The 22808-nt window shown below is 40.3% G+C and overlaps 1 protein-coding gene across 1 annotated transcript; it reads left to right on the top strand.

The window, feature by feature from the left end:
- Positions 1-3820: 3820 nt before the first annotated feature.
- On the top strand, positions 3821-16934 carry slc6a3 (solute carrier family 6 member 3). The gene is made up of 15 exons (XM_008286189.1): positions 3821-3907; positions 4303-4513; positions 5517-5648; positions 7868-8084; positions 9579-9717; positions 9980-10114; positions 11727-11830; positions 12544-12668; positions 13007-13119; positions 13403-13531; positions 13765-13864; positions 15494-15594; positions 16236-16403; positions 16508-16579; positions 16739-16934. The coding sequence occupies exons 1-15, from the start codon at positions 3821-3823 to the stop codon at positions 16760-16762; spliced, it is 1857 nt and encodes a 618-aa protein (XP_008284411.1). The 3' UTR covers positions 16763-16934.
- The last annotated feature ends 5874 nt before the right edge of the window (positions 16935-22808 follow it).

The raw sequence follows: 22808 nt of genomic DNA on the forward strand, positions 1-22808 counted from the left end.
GTCATTTCTGCTGAGTCAAATCCACTCAACTTCAGTTTGATTGATATTATCTCAAGCAAACTGCAACAACAAAAACGTTTTCTGAAAATCTACAAAAATGGAGTTATGTTTTTGCAAATATAACTCTTCAGTTGTAATGATGCGAGCAATCCCTTGACATTTCTTCTTGCTCCATGAGTATTAATGGTGGTTTTAAATGATGTGTCTCATTGTTGCAACTTGGATGCTCCAAAAAGTTGTCCTCTGGAAGTGAAGTGTCCAATCCTTTGATTTTTGACTGGCTTTCCCATCCAATGCTAGTGCTTTGTGTTCAGCTTTGTGTTGGCATCGTGCCTCACAGAGCTGTTGACTCTTCACTCAGTTGTGTCTGGCAGGGCCTTTGGCTTCTCTCATCCTGGGTATGCAACTGGAAACGGAGTGCTCTTGGCGTTTTCGTCGGTGAGCGATTAAAGTGAGCACTTGCTAATGAAATGTTTTCTTTTAATCAACAGCTATTCTCTCTCGCCGATCTTATTAAACACGACATGGTTTATTAGTGAATGAGACTTTGTCAGGAGTCCCCGCCGCGTTGCTCAGCAGGTAAAATGGTGGTCTGCGTTTTGGGGGGGCTAAGTTCTAATTGTCTGAAATCACTGGTTATGGCCATGACTCAGTAGATGAAGAATTTGTCCTCATTCTTCTTTTGTGTTGTTTTTTTCTTTTTTTCTTCCTGCAGGAGTAAGCAGACAGTTCTCAGACGAAACAAGACAAGCGGAGGGAAAGCTTGTGGTTCTACACTCCCACTCAAAGTGTCTTTTGTGCCTTTTTAGCATCCAGATGTAACAGCTTGAACAAAGCAGAAGAGAACTCATTAGAATGGAAAAAAGACATTTTCAGGGTAAGCTTTTAGTGTTGTGTGTGTGTTTCTTTGCCAGGGCAGGGTGGCTTACAGAGTATTGTTCACATTACTTAAAGCATCTTTTTTTTTGCCTTTCATTTCCCTCTCTGCTATTCTTTCCTCCACCCATCTCCGGCTCTTCCCCCTCCTGCTTCCACACACACCCTGCTCCTCTCCGGGTCTCAGCTGTTGCATTTATGAAAACAAGACACTCGATTATGTTCGACTCATCGTTGTCCAAGCTCCATCGGAAACCTCATAATTCCTGCACGGCTTACATCGACCCAACATTTTCTGATATGAGGCCTGAGGCTTGATGGATGATTGCACTTCAAAGGTGTGTGTGTGTGTGTGTGTGTGGCGGTGGCAGCGGAGTTGGGGATTAGTGGCCAATTGATCACTGTGATTGGCTTGCAAACAACAAGCTGTCATTCTGGACATGAAGGCCATAAATCTGTCCGTGGGGAGCGGGCTGATTGTGTTATTTGGTGCCCTGGACCTGTTTTGGCTGAGTTTGAAATGGGAGAGGTCTGGGTGTCAGGACTGATTGTGTTTAGGCCGTTGGACATTACAGGTAATGAGATTTGTGCCGTGGCGGGGTGGGTGGGTCACCGGGGTCTGTTTAGGGGCGGAACACGAAGAGAGGAAAAAAAAAAGAAAAAGAAGGGCAACCGGTTTCATGTTGAGCAACAAGGACAGACTTTACACGCACAAGAATTAACCTTCATTTATATTTATATGCCACTATTGCACGTCATTAACCTTGTGTCTCCTCTCTCCTGTCGCATAGTTTGGACTTTGTTCTCTTTCTTTCTGGGGATATTTTTGGCTTCGGAGCTGCATGATTTGTGGTTACTGACTCCACCAACCTGCTTCGTCACATTGTTTCTGACTGCTCATCTTTTCTCTGTGGTTGAGGCAGAGCGCTGTTTTCCCTCCTCGCTGTCTCCAGGAGCTTCCTCAAGGAGGGGCGGGGGGGATTTTTGGCTCTGAGGGTCTTGACCTTACTTTGTAAAGCTCCCTTAGATTACATGTGTTTCCACTTGGTGCTATAGAAATGGACTTGAATCAAAAAACTGCAATTTATTTTCATGAATGTTTGATTTTTTATTTATTTGTTAATGTTGTCAGATTCCTGTCAATCAATTTCAAGCAATCCAAATAATAATAAAACCTGATGCTGGTTTTATTTTACTTCTGTTGCTCATTCAGCTGAAAATATGAAACAGTTATCCCATCTTTCTTTGCCACCATTTATTGGAGGAAGATATATACATCACATTAATCCTTTTGATTATTTATTTTGCTTTAGAATGCTGACAACTCTGCTATTGTTCAGATGAGTCACTCGAGCATAAAAGCAAGAAAGTGTGTCGACAGATTTAACCGTAACTGCCACACTATTGCCCCAAGTTTAATTGTAGAATGGAAGGAGAAGAAAGCTCTGCACTCAAATCAATTATGAAACCAAAAACAAAAGGAATCATCAAATCAGTTAAATGCTTATTATCAGTCATAAAATTTTGCTTTCTTTTTTAAATTATACAAAAACAAGAGAAAATACAAAGATACACGCATAATAGAAGCATCCTGAATCTTTAGTTTTTACCCCACACAATTTCAATAATACAGTCTTCCAGGAAAAAAAATCTTAGATCAGGTGAGGAAAAAAGAAAAGCAGTGATGGGTGAGAGAGGGGGGAGGAACAGACGAAGCTTGGGTGAGGAGGGAGGGAGGAGTGTGACGGTGATGGGGGGGAGTGTTGGTGATTGTTTCCCATATTTCAACAGTGGTCCCACAGACAGATCTCCATACGAGACCACCGGCTGCTCTGGTCTGTGTGTGTCCGTCATTCCCGCCAAGGAGGGTAGGAGGGCTTCATACAACTCGGCACAGAGCGCCAGTTTCTCTCATCTTTTTCTTCATCCTCATCTCCTGTCCTACTGTGACTCTATCTCTGTCTTTTTCTCTTCACCTTTGTGCTCAGCATCTTTGCTTTGCTAACTTATCGCCAAAGGTCTGCATAAATATGGTCAGCATCAGTTCAGAAACTGAAAAGCATCAGCACTGGAATTAAATCGTCCAAAGTGACACCCGGAGGAGCTTTCATTTGCCATTAAAGGTGAGTGTTTCATTTTCTGAAAGAATGTTTCTTCTTTTGTTACATTTTTTTTTTTTTTAGTTGTCATTTGACAGAAAATTTAAAGATTAAATAACTACATTTTTTAACCATGCAATGTTGAAGGTTTAAATGAAATGACATGATTCCATTTTTGAAAACATATTTTTTAAGGAGAAAAAAAAGAAAATAAGAATTAAACAACAACTCAAGGCCTCATTGATACCTTTTCTAATAAAAAAGAAAACTAAGTTTGTGAAACAAGAATGAACTGTAATCAGAATTAAATTTGGTGTACAACACATTGTGTGTGCGTAGAAGACGGGCCAAACCTGTAGGCAAAATGGCGATCAACAAGTGTGAAATGAAATGAGCGGGCAGTGACGACCTTGTAGAGATGCTCCCTCGTCCCATGTTGTTCCCTCAGTCTGGATCTCATCGCTCTTTATTGCTATTTTTCCACTCTCACTGAGCTCATTCTTTATATAACTTTGAAGCTTGAAAATAGTTTTTGAACCCTACTTGTGACGTATTTGCCATCACAAACATGTTAAAACATTGATTGGTAATTACCTAGATTATTTTTTATTTCTCTTAATAGCTTAAGCCTTCAAAAGGTATTATTTTCAGTTACTGTTGCCTATTTTTTGTCGTAGTGTTGCACTGAGTCCTCCTTGATGCATTTTTTTAATTTCTAATTTCCCATTAAAGGAATAATAAAGTTCCCCATCCAATATTTTCCGTCAAATTTTGCACTCAAGATTCTGCAGCTTCGCCTGTCCTCTTCTGCAGGCTCTTCACCACCAAAGGCTGAGCAGCCCTTCATGCTGACAGAGAGGGTCCCTGTCGGCGTGATGTCCTCAGTTGTAGCCCCCGAAAAGCCCGCCTCCAACACCATGGGTCCCAAAGAGGTGAGTGTGGATCTGAGACACATGTAGTGGATTCATGGGTCAGCTTGATGAAGAAAACCTTATTGAATCACTGCGTGGTGCCAGCTTCTTAACAGTCAGACTCAATTTAATTTACTGTTTTAACTGTAAATAGACTCAAAAACAGAAATATTTGTTTACCCTTCACATGCACTTATTGTACAGTATGAAGGACCTAGTAAAGAGCTTTAGCTGATGCATGAAGTGCAGGTCACTTTCTGTCATGTGTGGGATGTGGCTTTAAAATAAAAACGTAACTTTTAAAGTACATCAGTTGTAGGAATGTGTTTTGAGCTTGTTGTTATACTATTTATTTGAAACTACCTTCTGAGCCCTACATTGCCACGTGATGGATTATAAACTTGATGACCCTTCAGGTGGAGCTGATCCTAGTGAAGGAGCAGAACGGGGTTCAGTTCACCTCCACCACCTTGGTGGCTCCAACCCAGACCCAGACTCACCCCAGCGGGGAGGAGGAGAGGGAGACCTGGGGCAAGAAAATCGACTTCCTCCTGTCTGTGATCGGATTCGCCGTGGACCTGGCTAATGTCTGGAGATTCCCTTACCTCTGCTACAAGAATGGAGGAGGTGAGAAGAAGAGTGGGGGAAGGAAGCTGTGTGTGTAGAATAAACTCATTGATCGTGTTCAAAGGGGAAAAAAAAGAGAGAAATAAATAAAAGCAAATTTATACACAGATGACCTTAGTAAACTGTTTTCCTGTGCATTTACTATACCCACATGCACACTCTTTACACATGCAGCCAGGTGTGTGTGTGTGTGTGTGTGTGTGTGTGTGTTTGCATGTGTGATTCAGATCTTTGTGTATGACGGCTGTGTTTGTGGGTTTTTTTTCTAACCCTTTGCAGAGATCAAAATGGGGGGGAAAAACCACCACAGCTGTTCCGAATAGATTAGCTCTAACAATCAGTGTCACTAATTACGGCTGTTTAACATAGAGCTCTCATTATGTTTAAGAGCTGTAAATGATACTGCGGCTGCGGTCGTGGCTCTGGTGAGGCTACGCTGTATGTCCCACAATCCAACCTGTATGTAAGGAAATATTCTGAAGTTTCATTTGAGGCGGTCGGCCCAAGCTTTTCTTTCTTTTTCTTTTTTTTTCCTCTATAGAATCCTCTCTGAGTTCTTTCTTTTTTCCTCAACATTTTCTTTCTACTAAACCATAAGAACTATCCACTAACCCGTAATATTTTCCGTCCCCTGCACTGCGCCTGTACCATACATTATCACAAATATGTGTAACCTATTGTAAACAGGTTCCTGGTGTCTTTCTCAGCCCTGCACAGGTTGTCATGCCAGATGTTGAAAAAGGAACTGGCCAGTTTTACTGAAACAGATCAACCTCGACTTGTAATGACATGAAGTTTATGCTCAGTGGGCTCCATTTCTTATGTTCTATAACGATTTAATAAAAGATGTAGATTTTCATTAGGCTTAAGAATAATTGCATAATAAGCATAATATCTAAATAAAATGCCTGGCTTGAAAATTGCATATGAAACCAATATCTGTTAAGTGCGATACCTCGGAGATATGTGTTTGATGTTTGTGTGTGTGTGTGTGTGTGTGCAGGTGCATTCCTGGTACCGTACCTGTTCTTCATGGTGATAGCAGGAATGCCTCTCTTCTACATGGAACTGGCTCTGGGACAGTACAACAGAGAAGGGGCAGCTGGCGTCTGGAAGATATGTCCCATATTTAAAGGTAGGAAGCATCGTAGGATATATGTAGATGTCCAGAGAGACGCTGGACTTTCTTGACACTTTCCTGTTCTCATGCATGTGTATCACTGTCATAGTAAAAGTCACATTCTTTTCCCGTATGTCCATCTGCCTACGTGTCTTTCTGTCTGATAATATACCCCCTTCAGTGCCTACATGTCCTTCTGTCTGCCCACATGCCTGCCTGTCCACATGCCAGTCTCTTTTGTCTGCCTGTCTGTGTGTTGAGCAGCGACAGGCTATTGTTTATCCTCCGGCAGAACATCAGGTTCTGTTGGCACTCAGATGGAAAGCAAATGAAAATTGGGCTTTTAGACTCTTGTCCTGAGCGTCCAAATCCTTCTGTCAGGGTGCTTTTCAACACATCGTTAAGCAAAGCGCAGATCAGGGGGAATGCCATCCGAAGGAGAAACAAACATTAAGACCAATTCATGTTTCTGAGCAAAGGTTGAAAATATAATAATACGCTTTGCTCCGTTCAACTTTTTATGCTTTTTTTTTTACAAACTTTACAAGCCCTGGTTTGTGTGTTTCCAACCGTCTCTGCACTACGTAGCCTGCTCTCGCCTCATATAGTTTCCTATAAATCCACTTAACTGTGAATTAGAAGTTGCATCAGACATCAGATGCCGCTGATACTGGCAGACCATCTGTTGCTTCACAGTATGAAGCCATAGCTCCGTCTCGTGTGAAATGATGTCCTTGTTGGTCTGAAGGTGGCCCACAGTGCACACGTGTCGCTCCATGTGTTTCTGGATGTGCCTCCTCTGTGCCGTCTGTCAGAAACCACACTGAGTACGTTGACGCTCTAATCACACACTTCACTCTCTCTCTGTCTCTCAGCGGGGGGATAACAGTAATTATTCAAATACACATACACATGCCCGTATTGACAGTAATTATTCTGATCAACAAGCTGGTTTCCTCTCAGGATCAATGCATCTGAAGAAAAGGGCCGAGATGGGGAGACGTGGAGAGATAGCATGGCCACATGCGGCGCTAATAAGAGGCATCGTTTGCTGGACAAATATCACATCCACTTTACAAAGAAATCAATAAGGCACAGTTGTGGTCATGCTTCTCGGCAAAGGTTAACAATTAAACGCCTTCTTAGAAGAGTGGACAGTGTTTCAGATTTATGGAAAGGGTAGATGTGTTGATAATTAAGGCATGAAGAGTTTTTCTTTGAAACCGCAGATGTACATCGCTGGCTGCTGTCTAACGTGAGAGATTGTGCTTTGGTGACGACATCTGCAGCGAGAAAGTTTGAACCTCAGTAGAAGATTCTCCTGATTACAATAGCTCCTAGTCATAAAAAGAAATGTTAGGGAAAATTAGGACAAGGCAAATAAGGGCATTGTGTAAAAAAAAACAATCTACATCAAGTGTCGATATCATTCAGTTCATGATAAAATCTGCTGAAGGGTGCATGTTTCATTAAAATGTGTAAAAAACAAAGTGACTGGTCACAATTCAAGAGAAGTTAAAGGTTTGGTTGACAACGTAGAACAATAAACCGTTTCCTATTCAGTTAATATTTGCTAAAATATGACATACAATACAGTTTTTGTGCTGCTTTGTTAGCATTTTGAGGCAAATGTCCCAACATGGAAATCTTCAGCTCATGTACCAACGTATCAACACAACAGTATGTACTCAAGCTATACATTCAACGCCCCATCATTGAGCCACAAGATGAATCTGATTGGTCACGAGATGACTGACTGAAGAAGAAAAAGAAAAACATAATACTTGTAGCACCTTTTGAGACATTCAAAGACACTTTACAAAGGAGGCAAGAATGCAAAAAAAAATGCATTGGAAAAAGGAGCATAGAGAAAGAGGGATTAAGAGTTGTAGGCAGTATTGAAAAGATGTGTCCTATTTGGTTTCTTTAATATGGAGCGTGAGGAGGATTCTCTGATATTTTTCTGTTTTTATGATATATTGAGTGATTCTTCCTTTAAGGAACAGACTTAAACAGTTTACGCAGCCATCAAATGAATGTAGTGGAGTGAAAGATGCAATATTTTCCCCATAACAGAAGCATAAAGTAGTAGAAGATGGAAATATTCAAAGTACAGGTATGTCAAAAATGTAGTGAAGTTTAGCACTAAATTAAATCTACTTATTTATTTACCAGTGGACAGACATTGCAGACGTGGAGGTCTATAAAATGAATAATCTGTGTTCTCCTAACAGGTGTAGGCTTCACGGTGATCCTCATCTCCCTCTACGTTGGTTTCTACTATAACGTCATCATCTCCTGGGCGCTGTTCTACCTCTTCTCCTCGTTCACCAGCGAGCTGCCCTGGGTCCACTGCAACAACACGTGGAACAGTCCCAACTGCTCCGACTGGGCTGACAACAGCTCAGTCACTGACTTCTACAAAGCCACCCCTGCTCATGAGTATTTCGAGTAAGTCGACCTGATCCTCAGGCTCTAACTTAACCACCATTTCAGGTAAAAGTTGAAAGCTTTTACGTGTAGCAAGGAGGTAGGTACTGCAGGTAGCGCACACGAAACAAGTTTGGTGTAACGCAATAGTTGCATGTCTTATCCCATCTAGATTTAGTAATAACTTCTCATTTTCAAACTAACACAAAAGCCAAACTTTCATCAGATCTCAACATCAAGTATTTTTTCTTCACAATGAAACCAGACTTTGGCTCCACTTACAGCAGCTGATGCTGTCTCCCTCTCTATGAGACCGACCAGGTGTCTTCTATTTCAACAAGTGAGGGGTTGTTCTGTTTTGACAGTTGAGATATTTCATCCATGTTAGCTAAAATGGCAGCGTGCTATTTACACCGAACCACCTGCAGACAATTTGACCACATCATTTGAGCGTCGGCTGATCTTATTTAGTCTCATCTGCTTGACTCCCTCTGAAATTATCTGAGTCAAGGTGTCAGATGTCACATCAGTTACACAGGATGCAATGTAAAAGTATACTTTGAAATCTGTTAGCTTTTTCAGCTGGTACAGTTTTCCTGTCACGATCTTTGACATGTTCTCATTTACTGCAGTGCAAAGTTTTGCAGCATTTGCAACATATGTACAGGCAGTTGATGTTGCGTCTGTCTGGGGTTTTCTTTACCAGAACTGATTTCCCAGCCAGTTTTATAAAGGATTTCACAATCCACATCAAATCACATAGATCTCTGTTGTTGCTAGGCATCATGCTCTAAGTGTGGCCATCATTGTTTGCTAGAATTTAAACAAAAAAATCCAACTATCATTAATGTTGAATCAGGGTCACACCTCATAATGATGCATAATTTTAAGTTTTGATGCATCTTAAATGGGTGAGTTGTATTAAAATCCATGCCCTGTATAGTTGTCATGAATGGAGAAATTAGTTATAGAGACCAAAAGCTTTTTTGGCATCAGGCTCTAAATATGTTTATTTCTGCTGTAAAGTTGGACATTTTAACATTGGGGTCAGTTGGGATTAACTCGCAATTGGAGTTAGCCTCAAGTGGCCATTCGAGGAACTACAGTTTTTATCACTTGTATGTTGGTTTAATTTTTAAGTCCCGTAGGTTGGGGTTTTCAAAACTTTCAAATCATTATGGGATTGTGGGCTTTGTGTCATCATAGTTGTATTCCTTCCTAGTTCACTTGTTGGCAACACTTTCTTTGGTTCTTGTAGGTCATGATTGATCAGTATTTTGCCCTTTTATTAAAGCACAGCATAATGGCAAAACTGTACATATAATGCAGTGGTGTCATTATAAACAGCTTTTAGGACTCTGAGATTTGTGTTCACACTGTTACTGAACTGCAGCTTTTACTCTCAGGCCTCTACCAAGGTAGTTGTCTGAATGTGCTAAATACAATACTGTCGATGTACTGCAATTGTTGCACAGGAGGGGCCACGTTTCTAACCTGAATATTCTTTCCATTTAGGCGAGCAGTGCTGCACATTCAGGACAGTCACGGAATTGATGACCTGGGTCGTCCACGCTGGCAGTTGACTTCTTGTCTCGCTGTGGTGATCGTTCTGCTCTACTTTAGTCTCTGGAAGGGGGTCAAGACCTCTGGCAAGGTAGCCCACGACACATTAGTCATGTTTTGTGTTAAAAATCAGTTACCTACTATCATCCCTCACCAATTTTCCAACGCTTTTACAATCCCTGCATTGTCCCACTAACTTGCTTGTATGCATGTGTGCACACCTTTGTGTTCCCTTCTTTCTTCTGCCCAAATGTGCTCGTATTCTGTATGCGTGTGCCGGTGTGTGTCTGTGTGTGTCTGTGTGTGTCTGTGCGTGTCTGTGTGTGTCTGTGCACCTCGTGTGACTCTTTCAGGTTGTGTGGATCACAGCCACCATGCCCTATGTGGTCTTGACTGTGCTGCTGCTCCGCGGAGTCACTCTGCCCGGAGCCATCGATGGCATTAAGGCCTACCTCTCCGTGGACTTCCTACGACTCTGTGACGCCAAGGTGAGTGAAAACAAGAAGAGAGGGGAGGATACAAGGGAAGTGAGAGTGGTGGGGGGTCCAGGGGAAGAAGAAGAAGAAGAAGATGTGATATGGGAGGCAAAACATTACTTGAAAGGCAAGGAATGCTCTGACATTTAGAGTTTTAGTTTGATTTTCTTTAGCAAACATTAGCACTTCACATGCAAAGAAACCTGAGAACAGAAAAAGTGGAGAAGCTCTGGAGAGAAACATATTTGGCTGATTATGTCATTTGCAAAGTAAAATGCCAGTGGTGCAGCATGGCACTGCATAGTGACCTGTGCAAATTACATACTAGACACTGATATAGAAGAAGTTATAAGGCCTACATTAGAGTTTTTGTTTTGTTTTGTTTTTAAATTGCTGACAAATGGCGCTGCTATAGCTCACCTGGTCGAGCTGGCATCCCAGGTATAGGGGCTATAGTCACTGATGTGTAGGTCATGAGTTCGAATCCTGCTCATGGCCCTTTTTCTGCAGGTCCGTCCCCCATTCTTCTCCCCCACTTTCCTGTCTCTCTTTTAACTTCACTGTCAAATAAAGGCACAAAGGCCAAAAAATAACTTTAAAAAAAACCAAAAAAAAATTGCTACTAATGACAAATCAGCATATACAGTGTTAGAAAGCACACTTTAATCTCTTAAGACCTGGCGTCCACATGCATCAACATCACATTTTGGGTTATAGTACCACAGTACTTCATTTTCTATTCATATATATATATTTTTAATTTTATTACTCTTACTTATTTTTTAATTTTATATATATGTAAAACTTTAAAAAAAAGAATCATCTTTAAAAAATGCATTTCAGACAAGAGGTCTTAAGAGGTTAAAGGATGTGGATCACTGGTTAAAGGATATGTGTGAATAATAACATCTTCAGAATTGCATGAATAACTCTAAAGCTGTTCACTCACAAGTATTTTATAATTGCAATCTGCATAAAACACTGTTGTTAAGGTGTGATCATGGTTTTGCAAAGATCATCCAACACCCCAACAAGAGTGACCCCAGAACAAATAGTAGAAACTCAAGAAGAGGAGGAGACAGCTGAAATATCAATAAAAGTAAAAAAAAAAAAACCTTCAAACTGAATGACCAAAGTCTGAATGTGGAATTATTCCTGAATACTTTGCATTAATGCATAACATGTGAGAGATGTCAGTTTGCTGTATCATCAGTTTGCACCGTTCACTTTCAATGTTAATTTAGAAAGCTTTTTATTCAAGGCATTAAAAAATGTGAGAAAACTGATTGTGTAACCCATGTACGACATTTTCCTTATCTGTGAAACGTCTTATTTACCTTGACAGTCTGCAATGAGGCACTCGAGACCAAAGCGTTCAGTTATGGAGAACGATAGAGAAAGCAAGAAGGACAGAGATCGAGAGATGCACGGGAGCAATTGGAGAATTAGATTAGATAGATGCATGGAGCAGTAATTTGCAAAATTACCCCCCGTATTCACAAGCGTCTTTCATCTACTGCTGTTGAATGAGTTTCCTGCAATTATCTCTAATAATGGCTTTTTTCCTCTCCTGTGCCTTTTGTTTGCCGCTTCACACAAGTGTGCTTGTTCTGTCGCTCCCCAGGTCTGGATCGAGGCAGCAACGCAGATCTGTTTCTCGCTGGGAGTGGGGTTTGGTGTGCTAATTGCCTTTTCCAGCTACAACAAATTTGGCAACAACTGCTACAGGTAAAGACACCCGGCGTGGGGTGGGGTGGGGTGGGGAGGGAGAGGCAGGTGGGGATATCACAGAGGCAAACAGTGGATGGGAAGTTGCCTCTACAAACACACGTGCAACACGAGCAGGTGAATTACAATAACCTTTGAAGCTCCTTGAAACCCTCTTTGTCTTTGACACCACGCTGTGCAACAGACAGCCAGAACGCCAATCAACACTGTCGCACTCTTTGAAAATCATCAGCATCCCTCAGCAGGCTTTTATCTCCTCTTTTGCCTTTTTTTATTTTATTTTTTTTAATGTTACTGGTAACGGACACAGGGCACAGTTCACCTCAAGGATTCCTCCTTGAGCTGTTTTTGTAGAACATTTTATGACAAGTATGATTTCTTTTTCTTTTTCTTTTTTTAAACAAGTGATTAAAACTCATCCCAACAGAATACTGATGGACAACTCTCCACTCTGTCACCTAACATAAAATATTGAGATTATTATTATATTGAGAATCCATAAAATCAATGAAGGTTATCTAAACTATTTTGCCTCCCAGACTCGTTGCAGCAGGTAAAGCAATCATGAAAAAAAGGCCTTGACCCATTCCTTTCATAATCTTTAATCGATCTGGTCAGCTATGTCGATATTGACTGTGTGATGGCTGATGACTGACAACAACCTGTTGAATTTTTCAAATTCTCTAATATGGGCTATTGTTTTATTAATCCAGAGATGCCATCATCACCAGCTCCATCAACTCTTTGACCAGTTTCTTCTCCGGCTTCGTGGTCTTCTCCTTCCTTGGCTACATGTCCTACAAGCACAACGTGGCTCTAGACAAAGTTGCCAGAGACGGTATGGTTTTATACGGAGATCAATCTGTCGCTTAATGTGAAAAACACCCTACTGTGTGTTCTGTTAAAACATCCATTTACTTCAGTTACTGTGGGAAGCCAATGGATTTTGCACTTTTGATCTAATCGGTTTGTTTGATTGTGAGTCTAACTTAGCTTCTCCTCACATGTCAGCAACCTGCTGTGTCAAATAAGAAAGCATTAATTTTGGGTAAACAACTGGGATATTTTTAGTTATATTTACTCTGCTCTAATTATTTTGCATTTTAACAGCCTATCTTGGATGCTGCTTCCACAGGGAATACACTAAACACTCGCTTGCATTTGTGTGTCCTGTAGGTGCTGGGTTGGTGTTTGTTATTTACCCAGAAGCCATTGCAACATTGCCCGGTTCATCAGTGTGGGCGGTTATCTTCTTCATCATGCTGTTGACACTGGGCATTGACAGTGCTGTGAGTGTACACCCACACACACACAACCCCACGTTTACAACACTTATTTCCGCCAGATAAACATGCACCTTTTTCTTATTTGGGGTCAGATTTACTGTGAGCTCTTACAATATTTGTGGATATTTTAGTTTTTTATCGTAAAACGTTGAAATGAAACGGCGGAATTCCGTTCAGACGTTCATTCAATGCAACATTTTCATTCTTGGATTTTTGGTCATTGAGAATCTGCAGCTCGACGGTCTCTCTTTGTCTTCTCTTCTACCTCTTGTGCTTTCTGTTGTAGATGGGAGGGATGGAGTCGGTGATCACAGGGTTAATTGACGAATTCAAATTCCTCCACAAGCACAGAGAGCTCTTCACCCTCTTCATCGTCGTCGCCACCTTTCTCATATCGCTCTTCTGTGTCACAAATGTAAGTTGCGTGACACGCTGATCTTGTTTGTGTGCCGGTTGACGTTCATCCATGCACTGTGGTTAAACTGGTGATGATTCCACACACACAAATGTAATTTTCACCATCTCTGGAGGATGGCAAGTATCTGAACATGCAATTAACTGAATAATGAATTTCTCTTTCCAGTCTAACGGTAACATATGTGATCATTCTTAAATTCATTATTTTTTCTCTCTTTCTTTCTCCTCTAGGGAGGCATGTATGTGTTTACTTTGCTCGACCACTTTGCGGCAGGAACATCGATTCTCTTTGGAGTGCTTATTGAAGCCATCGGCATTGCATGGTTCTACGGTGAGAATGGATGGAGTGAAGGAAAGAGGAGGGAAAAACAGATGATTTTTTTTTTTTTTTCATGGCCAGAAAAGCTGATGCTTTATTAGAGGCTTGATGAGAAATCAGATGGTAAAGGTGTTCTGTGCCTCGATGCAACACAGTTCTATTAAATGTAAGAATGCTGCAGCTAGAAGGTCTCTTCCTACTAATGGTTTTGGCCTCTTTGTGCATGTATTGTTAAGGCATGAGGATATACTGCAGCTGTGGTGCTCATAAGATGGATAAATGAACCCAAAATTTGCCAGTGTTGCGTCTGTGTTCACTGAGCAGCGGTGAGGCAACACACAAAGAAAATTGCAGCTGGGGAACAGGCAATTCCCATTTGTCATGGGCAGGAGTCAATAGCTAGATTGTAGATTGTTGACAGTGGGGGTGGCCTTGTCAATTTTTCTCCAGACGACCAGATTTTCATGGCACTCCATTTGACATAGTTTCGCCACCAACAGCAGGTTAAATTCTCTCAACACACCATGTCTCTATACGTTATCAGTTCATTTAAGATGCAAGAGCTTCCTGAAGTGAATGACAAGTATCTAGGGTGGTTTCTAATGTACTTTTCCAGCCCTCTATGTGCACAACATGGAGGAAACACTTTCGTTGTGTAGGCGTGAATAACCTGTTTATTTTTGGCTTATTGGGGCCTCGAAATAAAATCCAAATGTGTTGTTTAGTGACCTCTTATGGTTCTGTAAATAATTACAGAACAAGCTAAATATGAATTCCTTTGTGGTGGATTTTTTGCATGTATTTTCACCTGCAGGACTGCCAGCTAAAGACCTGAAAACTGACTTTTCAGAGAGTGTGAAAAGCTGACCCCCACTCTGAAACACCAGCAGGCACAAAGTATTATAAAAACAATCTAAAGGTCAGGGAGAATGATTGACCTGAACTTCCGTATTGAGTTTCTTGTCTACTGAACCTGACTGTGGAGAGGTGCATAAAGGGCTAAATACTAACCAGGCCCCAGGCAGTGGGGTCGGTGTATTGCCCCACTTTGGTGGGTCCTGACCTTGGCGATCCAGATAAATCAAGCCTAAGGCTTCAGTGGGCCTTTTGTGGGCCTTTTTTTCCCCCCCATCCTCATAACTGCTGACAGGAACCTCTGAACCCTGGCCACTGTGGTCTTTCGTTCTGCTGTCCACTGCATCAGTACATTGAGCTGTGCTGAGTACCTGGTCGTCAGTCTGGATATATTCTTCTGCAGGGAGACATGCCTCCCAGGCAGGAAGGCACAAAAAAAAAAGTACAGTCAGAGGTATATAAAGGGGGGAATCGTGGTAAGGTAACAATGGTGCAGCAGCTTATTACAGCTGGCTCTGCAGAATGACGTCAGTTTCTGCAAATGGTTAAACTGTAGCCTGTATTTCATGGATGTCTCCGCTGCGTGTTTGATTTACACATATGCATACAGAACATATACACCAGAAAACACACTGCTTGTGTTGGTACGACACACTTCTCCAGAGAGTGACTGTTCTCCAAACATGCTCTGTAATGTAATATGTAGTACCAACTGTGCTTTTAACCTCTTTAGTACCTTTTCAGCCATGCCATGGGAATAATAAAGAGTATGTCTGTGTGTTGTAGGAGTGGACCGTTTCAGTGATGACATTGAGGAGATGATTGGCCAGCGACCAGGCAAGTACTGGAGGCTGTGCTGGAAGTTTGTCAGCCCCTGCTTCCTGCTGGTGAGTCGCACTAACCCTTTGCCATAACCAGAACCAGGGAAAGGTGGAGAGTCATACCAACCATAACCATAGCCAGGGAAATGTAATACAAAAGGATACATGAGACTGAAATGGGATTAATACATGTTTTGCACTGTAACAATGACAACCAAAAACAGTTCATAAATGGACTGCAGATGAACCTGTAGTTCTCACTCTGGCCTGTTCCACACATAGAAGGTATACGTTTATAGCATATCTCCCAGGATACATAAAGTGAAACACTCCTCATCCACAATAGACAGAACCAACAAAGTCTTCTGAATCTCTGATTCTGAGAATGAAGGAAATTGGAGGTAAGAGTCTTGTCCATTGGTCTACAGCGACAGGTCCACATGTCAGATTCTCAGGTTTCCCACTAGTTGTTGGGTATGTTTTTATATACAGCCATCTTTCTTTGGATGGCTAAGAAATGTAGTGGCTTTATTTTTACTATGTTGGTCATTTTGACAGCTTTTGAACGGGGATTTTGCAACAACATATTTTTCTGCTGGTTAAGTGCTAACTTCCTGTTTCTTCAAGAACCATTGAATTAATTAGTTGTCAAGAAGATATAATCGTTTTTTTCAAGTTTTTGTATTCCTAACATTCTCCCTCCATAGTTTATGGTTGTGGTGAGCTTTGCCACGTTCAACCCTCCAAACTATGGCCCCTACATGTTTCCTCCGTGGGCTAACATGGTGGGCTGGTGTCTGGCCATGTCCTCAATGGCCATGGTGCCGCTGTACGCCATCTACAAACTCTGCACGCTGCCTGGAAAGTTTTGCGATGTAAGTTTTGGCCAAAATGAGGTGAAAATGACTCGTATGAATGTTAATCTTTTATCTAAAGTTTTCTGGGCAGGGGTTTTTAATTGCTCTTCTCCCTTCAACAGAGACTGGCTTATGCCATCACCCCAGAGACAGAGCATCATCTTGTAGACAACGGGGAGGTTCGGCAGTTCACAGTAAGTGTTGACTTGATCTTACTTTATTATAATTGTACAGCATCATTACACCTCTGCAGGTTTCTATAAATGTGCTTTTTGTATTCTTGGGATTTAGCCACTATGATTCAGACTGTGATTTATTTAATTGGCATATTGCCTTTTTCCCCCCTCACACAGCTGCATCACTGGTTGGTGGTGTGAGAGCTACAGAGAGAGAAAGAGTGAAAAAGAAAGAGAGAGAGAATGACAGTATGAGCACTGGGTGGATGAGTAAATGCACAGCAAAGTTCTGAAGAAGAAGAAGAAGAAGAAGAAGAGAGCCATCTAAATAGATCAGAGTGGTGATGAGAGAGGTTTAAAAGTGCCAAGAAAATAAAAATAAAAAAAAACTCCATGGAAATTGTAGTGTTCTTTAATTTTACCAGTGAGATGTGTGAAGCTGTGCATTGGCCCTCTCTACCATTTATTTAATTGATGCCGGTGAATGGGATTCAGTCAAATAGTTCATGTGGTGTCCAGCCTGCTGTTACCTTCAACACTTCACAGAATGCATCCAATGTTCGTTTTCTTTTACTAGATGTCAATGTGGGAAACTGGTAGAAGAAAAAAAAAAGATAAAACTGTGCTCATACCTACTTTTCTTTAAGTCATTTTTAAATTTGACAGTAAATTTAAAGCTATAGGTTCATTTTTTATTATTATTTCCAGACTTATTCTGGATCAAAACTCTTAATAATAAATAAATAAATTAAATACCACTTATTTTACTGAATCCCAGTCCCTATCATGGCAATATGATTATTAATTTGGTGTTTCTAAAGACTGTTATGAACTTATAGCACTGTTAAAAACTCCTCTAAATTACACTATTTTGTTTACATCAAAATAATTTGCTGGATTTATTCACTTTAGTAGCGAACACAACATCATCTGATTCAGCTATAACACTGAGGAAACATGGTATTATGATAGAAAGGTACAAGGTAATAGAATTAATTAAAACATTCTCATGTTTCTGCTTTTAGTTAAATGAAACGGACCAGCGAAAACAGTTGAGTAGTGTTAGCAAGTGTTGATTTATTGTAACACTGTCATCTGTTGTGTTTTATATGATAACCGCATGGGTGACTGTGTTCCTAAAATATGAAACTTTCATGTAAAACAGCTGCCCTGGAGTCATATCGCTTTAACAAGTGAATAAACATTTCATCCTGACCTTTCAAATTGTTGTCACTGACAGAAAACGCCATCAGCCACTCCGCTGATCAACCAAAGAACAGAACGAGCTCAGAAATTTAAATATCGCTTCCTCAAACCAGAATATTTTGCCAAGGGATGTTCTTTCTTTTCATCAGTAGACCACTTGATTGTCAACTTACGTACCAGATCGATCTTGGTGCCAGGGCGCCAAGCTTGTGTTTTTTTTTTCCCCTCCAAGTTTCAGGTTGTGATTTGGAAGCTATGACCAGAAAGCATAAAGCTTTAATTTTACCGTTTACACAATCTTGTTCAGTATTTCAAGACTGTTTTAAAAAGCTGCTTTTTATTGAACTGCAAATGAATCGTGTGTAATGTAATAAATCAAGTAATTTAAGTTATATATCTGTGTAAGTAAATGTAATGTAGAAAGCCTTGTATTGTATTGTACTGTATGATATTGGATAACAAGACCAACAAGTATATATAGCGATATACATATAAATATAAATATATATATATATAAATATATATTAGCCTTAAGGATTCTCTTGATGAGAATTACATGGAAAATCTCTAGAAACTTTTTCTTTGCTTTGTCACAAACCTTTTTTCCGTTCAATCAGAAGCCACAAAACCCTTCCAACAGGTTCAGCAATGACTTGTTTTCTCCCCTTATGGTACATGTAACACACTGGAGGATTAATTATGTCCCAAATCGTACGCCTGTGCTGCTGTACTGTGCCTTGTGGTGTTTCTGACTGTATGATTTTGTTTTGTACTGTCAAACAAAGTATAATTAATAAAATGATCACATTTAAAATGTACTTCTGTGTTTTCCCTTCTTGAAAAAAACATAACTATAACCACTTTCTTTCCATTTCTTTCTAACACTGCAGTACTTTGACATACAGTCGTCCTCAAATGTATTCAAACCCTTTCATTAAAGAAAAGGCAAAATTCACAATAGTCACTCAAATAACTAGAAACTGAAAAAAGTAATAATAAATAAAAATTTACTAAACTATAATTTAGTGAAATAAGACATTGCTTTTGAATTGTTGAAAAGAATATTTAGCAAAAAAAAAAAAAAACCCTGTCCCGGACAAATTAGAGTTCTTTGCTTATGAGCAGTGGGTCAAAATCAAGATACCTGTTAACAGGTGCAGAAGTCTGATGGAGAGTTACAGAAAACACTTGACTGCAGTGATTGGCTCAAAGGGTTGTTCAACAAAATATTAGTTTGTGGGTCCCATCATGCTTGTTTGCTTGCTTGTTGTTGGTTGTTTTTTGTTTTTTTTCCGTTTTTCTGTTGAACCACAATTCAGAAACGATCATGATTTTCATTAAATTTTATTCATTATTACTTTTGTCAATTTCAACTTATTTCAGTGACAGCTGTTGAATAAATTTGAGGACGACTGTATGTGTTGTGAGTGCATTGCAGAGATGTGGCTCATTTGTATCATGACTGTTGAGTCATTATTATTAATATTATTAAGGTATATCAGTTCATTTTATCCCTGTACTTACACTACAAAATCAGATTTCACTTTATCTGGTTCCTCTCAGAAGCTGTAGTAATATATACTTCTTTTTTTTAACCCGGTATCATCATAACAAGTAGAAATCCTCTTCTTTATCTCTCTTGTGCATCAAAGATTAGCGATCCATCGTAATGATGTGGTCAGTGTTCCTCTGGTCATTAGCCTCCAGACGTGTCTATTTGCAAGTGATATCTTCTGTCTAAACAGTGAAAGACTCAAAGAGGGAAACATAAACCCAACCCTGATGTCGGGAACAGCATCGATAATTGAGCTTGTTCAAGATTGGTCGACATGACCCGGAATCAGCAGCGCTCATTACACTGTCTCAGAAACAATCCACAGCAGATCACACATCTAAAATACACACAGATATATCGATGTTTGTTCTAAACACTGACCATCCCTCTTGACTTAGGTTATTGTAAAAGGAAACTGTCTTTTTTTTTATCTAGGGCCCAGCAATAATCTCCTGTTGAGTGTGTAGGTGTACTATTCTATATATATATGAAGTCTACTTTACTATAATTAGTTATCATGGGTTATTTATTGGACTCCTACTAGGAAAAGACAGAAATACTTTGTGTGTCATCTTTGTCATTTTGTCCTGTTTCACCCTTGACGAAGCGCAAAATCTCTGCACCATTTGTACCTCTGAGACCAAGTTTGCTTGATATGCTTACAGTATCCTAAAACAGACTGCAGCTGGAAAGAGGGAATCATTGCGGCAGCAGATATTTAATGTAGATACTTAAATTGTATTTGCATTGCTCTTGGTAAAAAGATGGAAAAAGAGGAAATGTTGCAAAAACAGAGACCTGAGTGAATACTGCCGGTAAACATGTTGATTTCATCAATACTATTAAGTGTCTGTCTCTCATCTTACATATTATATACGATATAGAATGGATTCCTTATAATACCAGAATTTCTGTGTTTGTTGACACCACCTTGCCTCCATTTGTCACACTGGTAACAAGCGATGACAGATGTTTGCTGTGTGGATTTTCCAAATGTTGTCAGAATGGGGCAATTGCAGAGCAATTTTGGTCATGCAAGAATAGGGTTTAAAAGGTGCCATTATCGCATCCAATAAACAACAGCAATTATGTATAATTTCATGTCTTGTCACTGGTGTTGAGACTGAAAAGAAATGGAATTTTCCTGTTTCGAGATGCCCTGCTGTACATGTGATTTTGACTCTATCTGCATTGTATTCAAGAAAATACACACAACAACCAGTAGGTAGTTTTTGCTGAGACCTCTTTGGCTCCTCAGTACTGAGAATTCAACACGAGGTGAGTGATAGTGTGCTGATGTAATTCTTAAACAACAGTAACTGCAGCGGGTTCCAATTCATAGCCTTTCTGCAAACATGGTGACTGTAGTAGTCAAACATGACTTCTCAGCTTCAACAAGGGCAAACGCAGTGTTGTGGATTTGCAATGAACAGCTTTTTCACTGCAGAAAACTACTTTGTATTTGTGTATATGTTACTTGTTGTACACTCCCCTCTGCTGGCACAACAGAGGCACTGCATATCACTACATGTGCAGGGGCATAAAAACAGCTGACATGTTAACACAGGGCTGCAGGGTGGCTCAGTTGGTAGCACTGTTGCCTCGCAGCAAAAAGGTTGCCGGTTCGTGTCCCGGTGGGGCCACTGGGATCTTTCTGCGTGGAGTGGGTTCTCTCCAGGTTCTCCGGTGTCCTTCCACACAGTCCAAAAACATGTTGAGGTTAATTGGTGATTCTAAATTGTCCGTAGGTGTGAATGTGAATGTGAGTGTGCTTGGTGGTCTGTATCTAAGTGTGGCCCCTCAAGTCAGTTGGGTTAGGGTTAGGGTTAGGGTTCACCCCCCTGCGACCCCAGTGAGGATTAAGCGGTGTATAGATAATGGATGGATGTTGCTAACATACCTCCCTAGCTCAACAAGAGTGCAGATCGTTTGTTTGTTTGTGTCAGAAAGAGAGACTTTTTCAAGAGGAGGATCAGGACAATGATGAAAGGAAGTGAACTGTGGACAAATTGTAAAACAGCTTGACATCCTTTGTTCTCAGCATTGTTTAAAGCCTGCTATATACAAAAAAAATAACACTTTAAAAACAGTTTACACTTTAAGTGCATCGAAACATGCTGTGACCTGACATAACTAAGTTTGTTCCACTTGCCGTAGTTTGATATTCACGCGGCCATCCTTGTAGATTTATTGACGAAACTTGTGCAGTATCATTTAAATAACAAATAATTCAAAATTGTAGAAATCACCACACAATAATTTTATTGTTTCTAACTTGACAAGTAGAGTGTTTCCTCTAATGAACAATCAAAAATAATACAGAAAAAAGGCCACTGCAGATACACCCCCTTGAATCAGTGCAACAAAAGTGAAACACAAGTTAGTAAACCTGTGATCACTGGAACTAAATTGAGCCCACCTGTGCAGCTGAACATAGTTACAAACAGTGAACACCAGAACTTTTTCAACTTTGGACCTTTGTGCTGTGTCTTTGTGTATATATGCAACATGGTTCTACACAAAAGAATGACTAAAAATGTCTTCTGGCTCGATCATGATACTTCAAAAAAAAAAAAGAAAAACGGCTACAGAAAAATCAGTGACAAAGTAAAAATCAGTCAAAACAGAATGGGAGCAGTAATCAGCAGATAGAGTGAACCACATGACCACTAATCAGAGCCGCAATGGTCGTCTTCCTAAAATGATGCCACAGATAGTGTGCTTTTGGTGTAATTTAGCTCTGAACAGACAAACAAGGCAGGGAAATACTTCAGGCTTGTCGTTGATGGAAATTGCAGTTTCTCAGACAGCTCAGGCAGTGTGAAGGCCTGTGCATGCTGCCAGTGTCTATGAATGAAAAAAAAAAAAAAAAACTTCTTGCTTTGGCACAAAACTGCAAAATGAAACTTTGTTAAAGAACATTAGGAGAAGCCCAATGAAAATTGGAAAAACATTCTTTGGGGTCAAGTTTGTCGGTCATTTTTAGTTTGAACTTGGTCAGGAGCACTCCCACAGTGAATGCATGGTCCTGACAGTGAAGCATGGAGGTGTGACAACATCGCGCTGTAAAATGTGTTGCATATTTTAGATTAGATATTTTAGATGGCACCCTAAATAACTGTGGATATTCCAAAAACAAGACTCCCAGCCTGCAGAAGCTTGAAGGAGAATAACCCAGCATGATGAAGATTCATAGCACACTACCAAAATTACACAAGAGAAAAAAGCAGCATAAGAACTATGACCTGAACAAGTCCGTCTTCTGATTTGAATCCACTGTCACCATCTAGTGGCCTCAGCAGGGAACACACAGAGTAAACTGTGGATTGTAGCATTCCTGTGTTAGCAATTCTCTTGCTGCTGCCAGAGTAGATGTATTAACAAGAAAAAAAACAACTCCATATATACCTTGTACACATTGTATTTTTTATTGCTGTTTATTTTCTGTCTCATAATGAAGCCTATCTGGGCCTGCTGGCCCTGACT

The sequence above is a fragment of the Stegastes partitus genome, unplaced genomic scaffold (genome assembly GCF_000690725.1).
Source record: "Stegastes partitus isolate 25-593 unplaced genomic scaffold, Stegastes_partitus-1.0.2 Scaffold440, whole genome shotgun sequence".
Classification (NCBI taxonomy): domain Eukaryota; kingdom Metazoa; phylum Chordata; class Actinopteri; family Pomacentridae; genus Stegastes; species Stegastes partitus.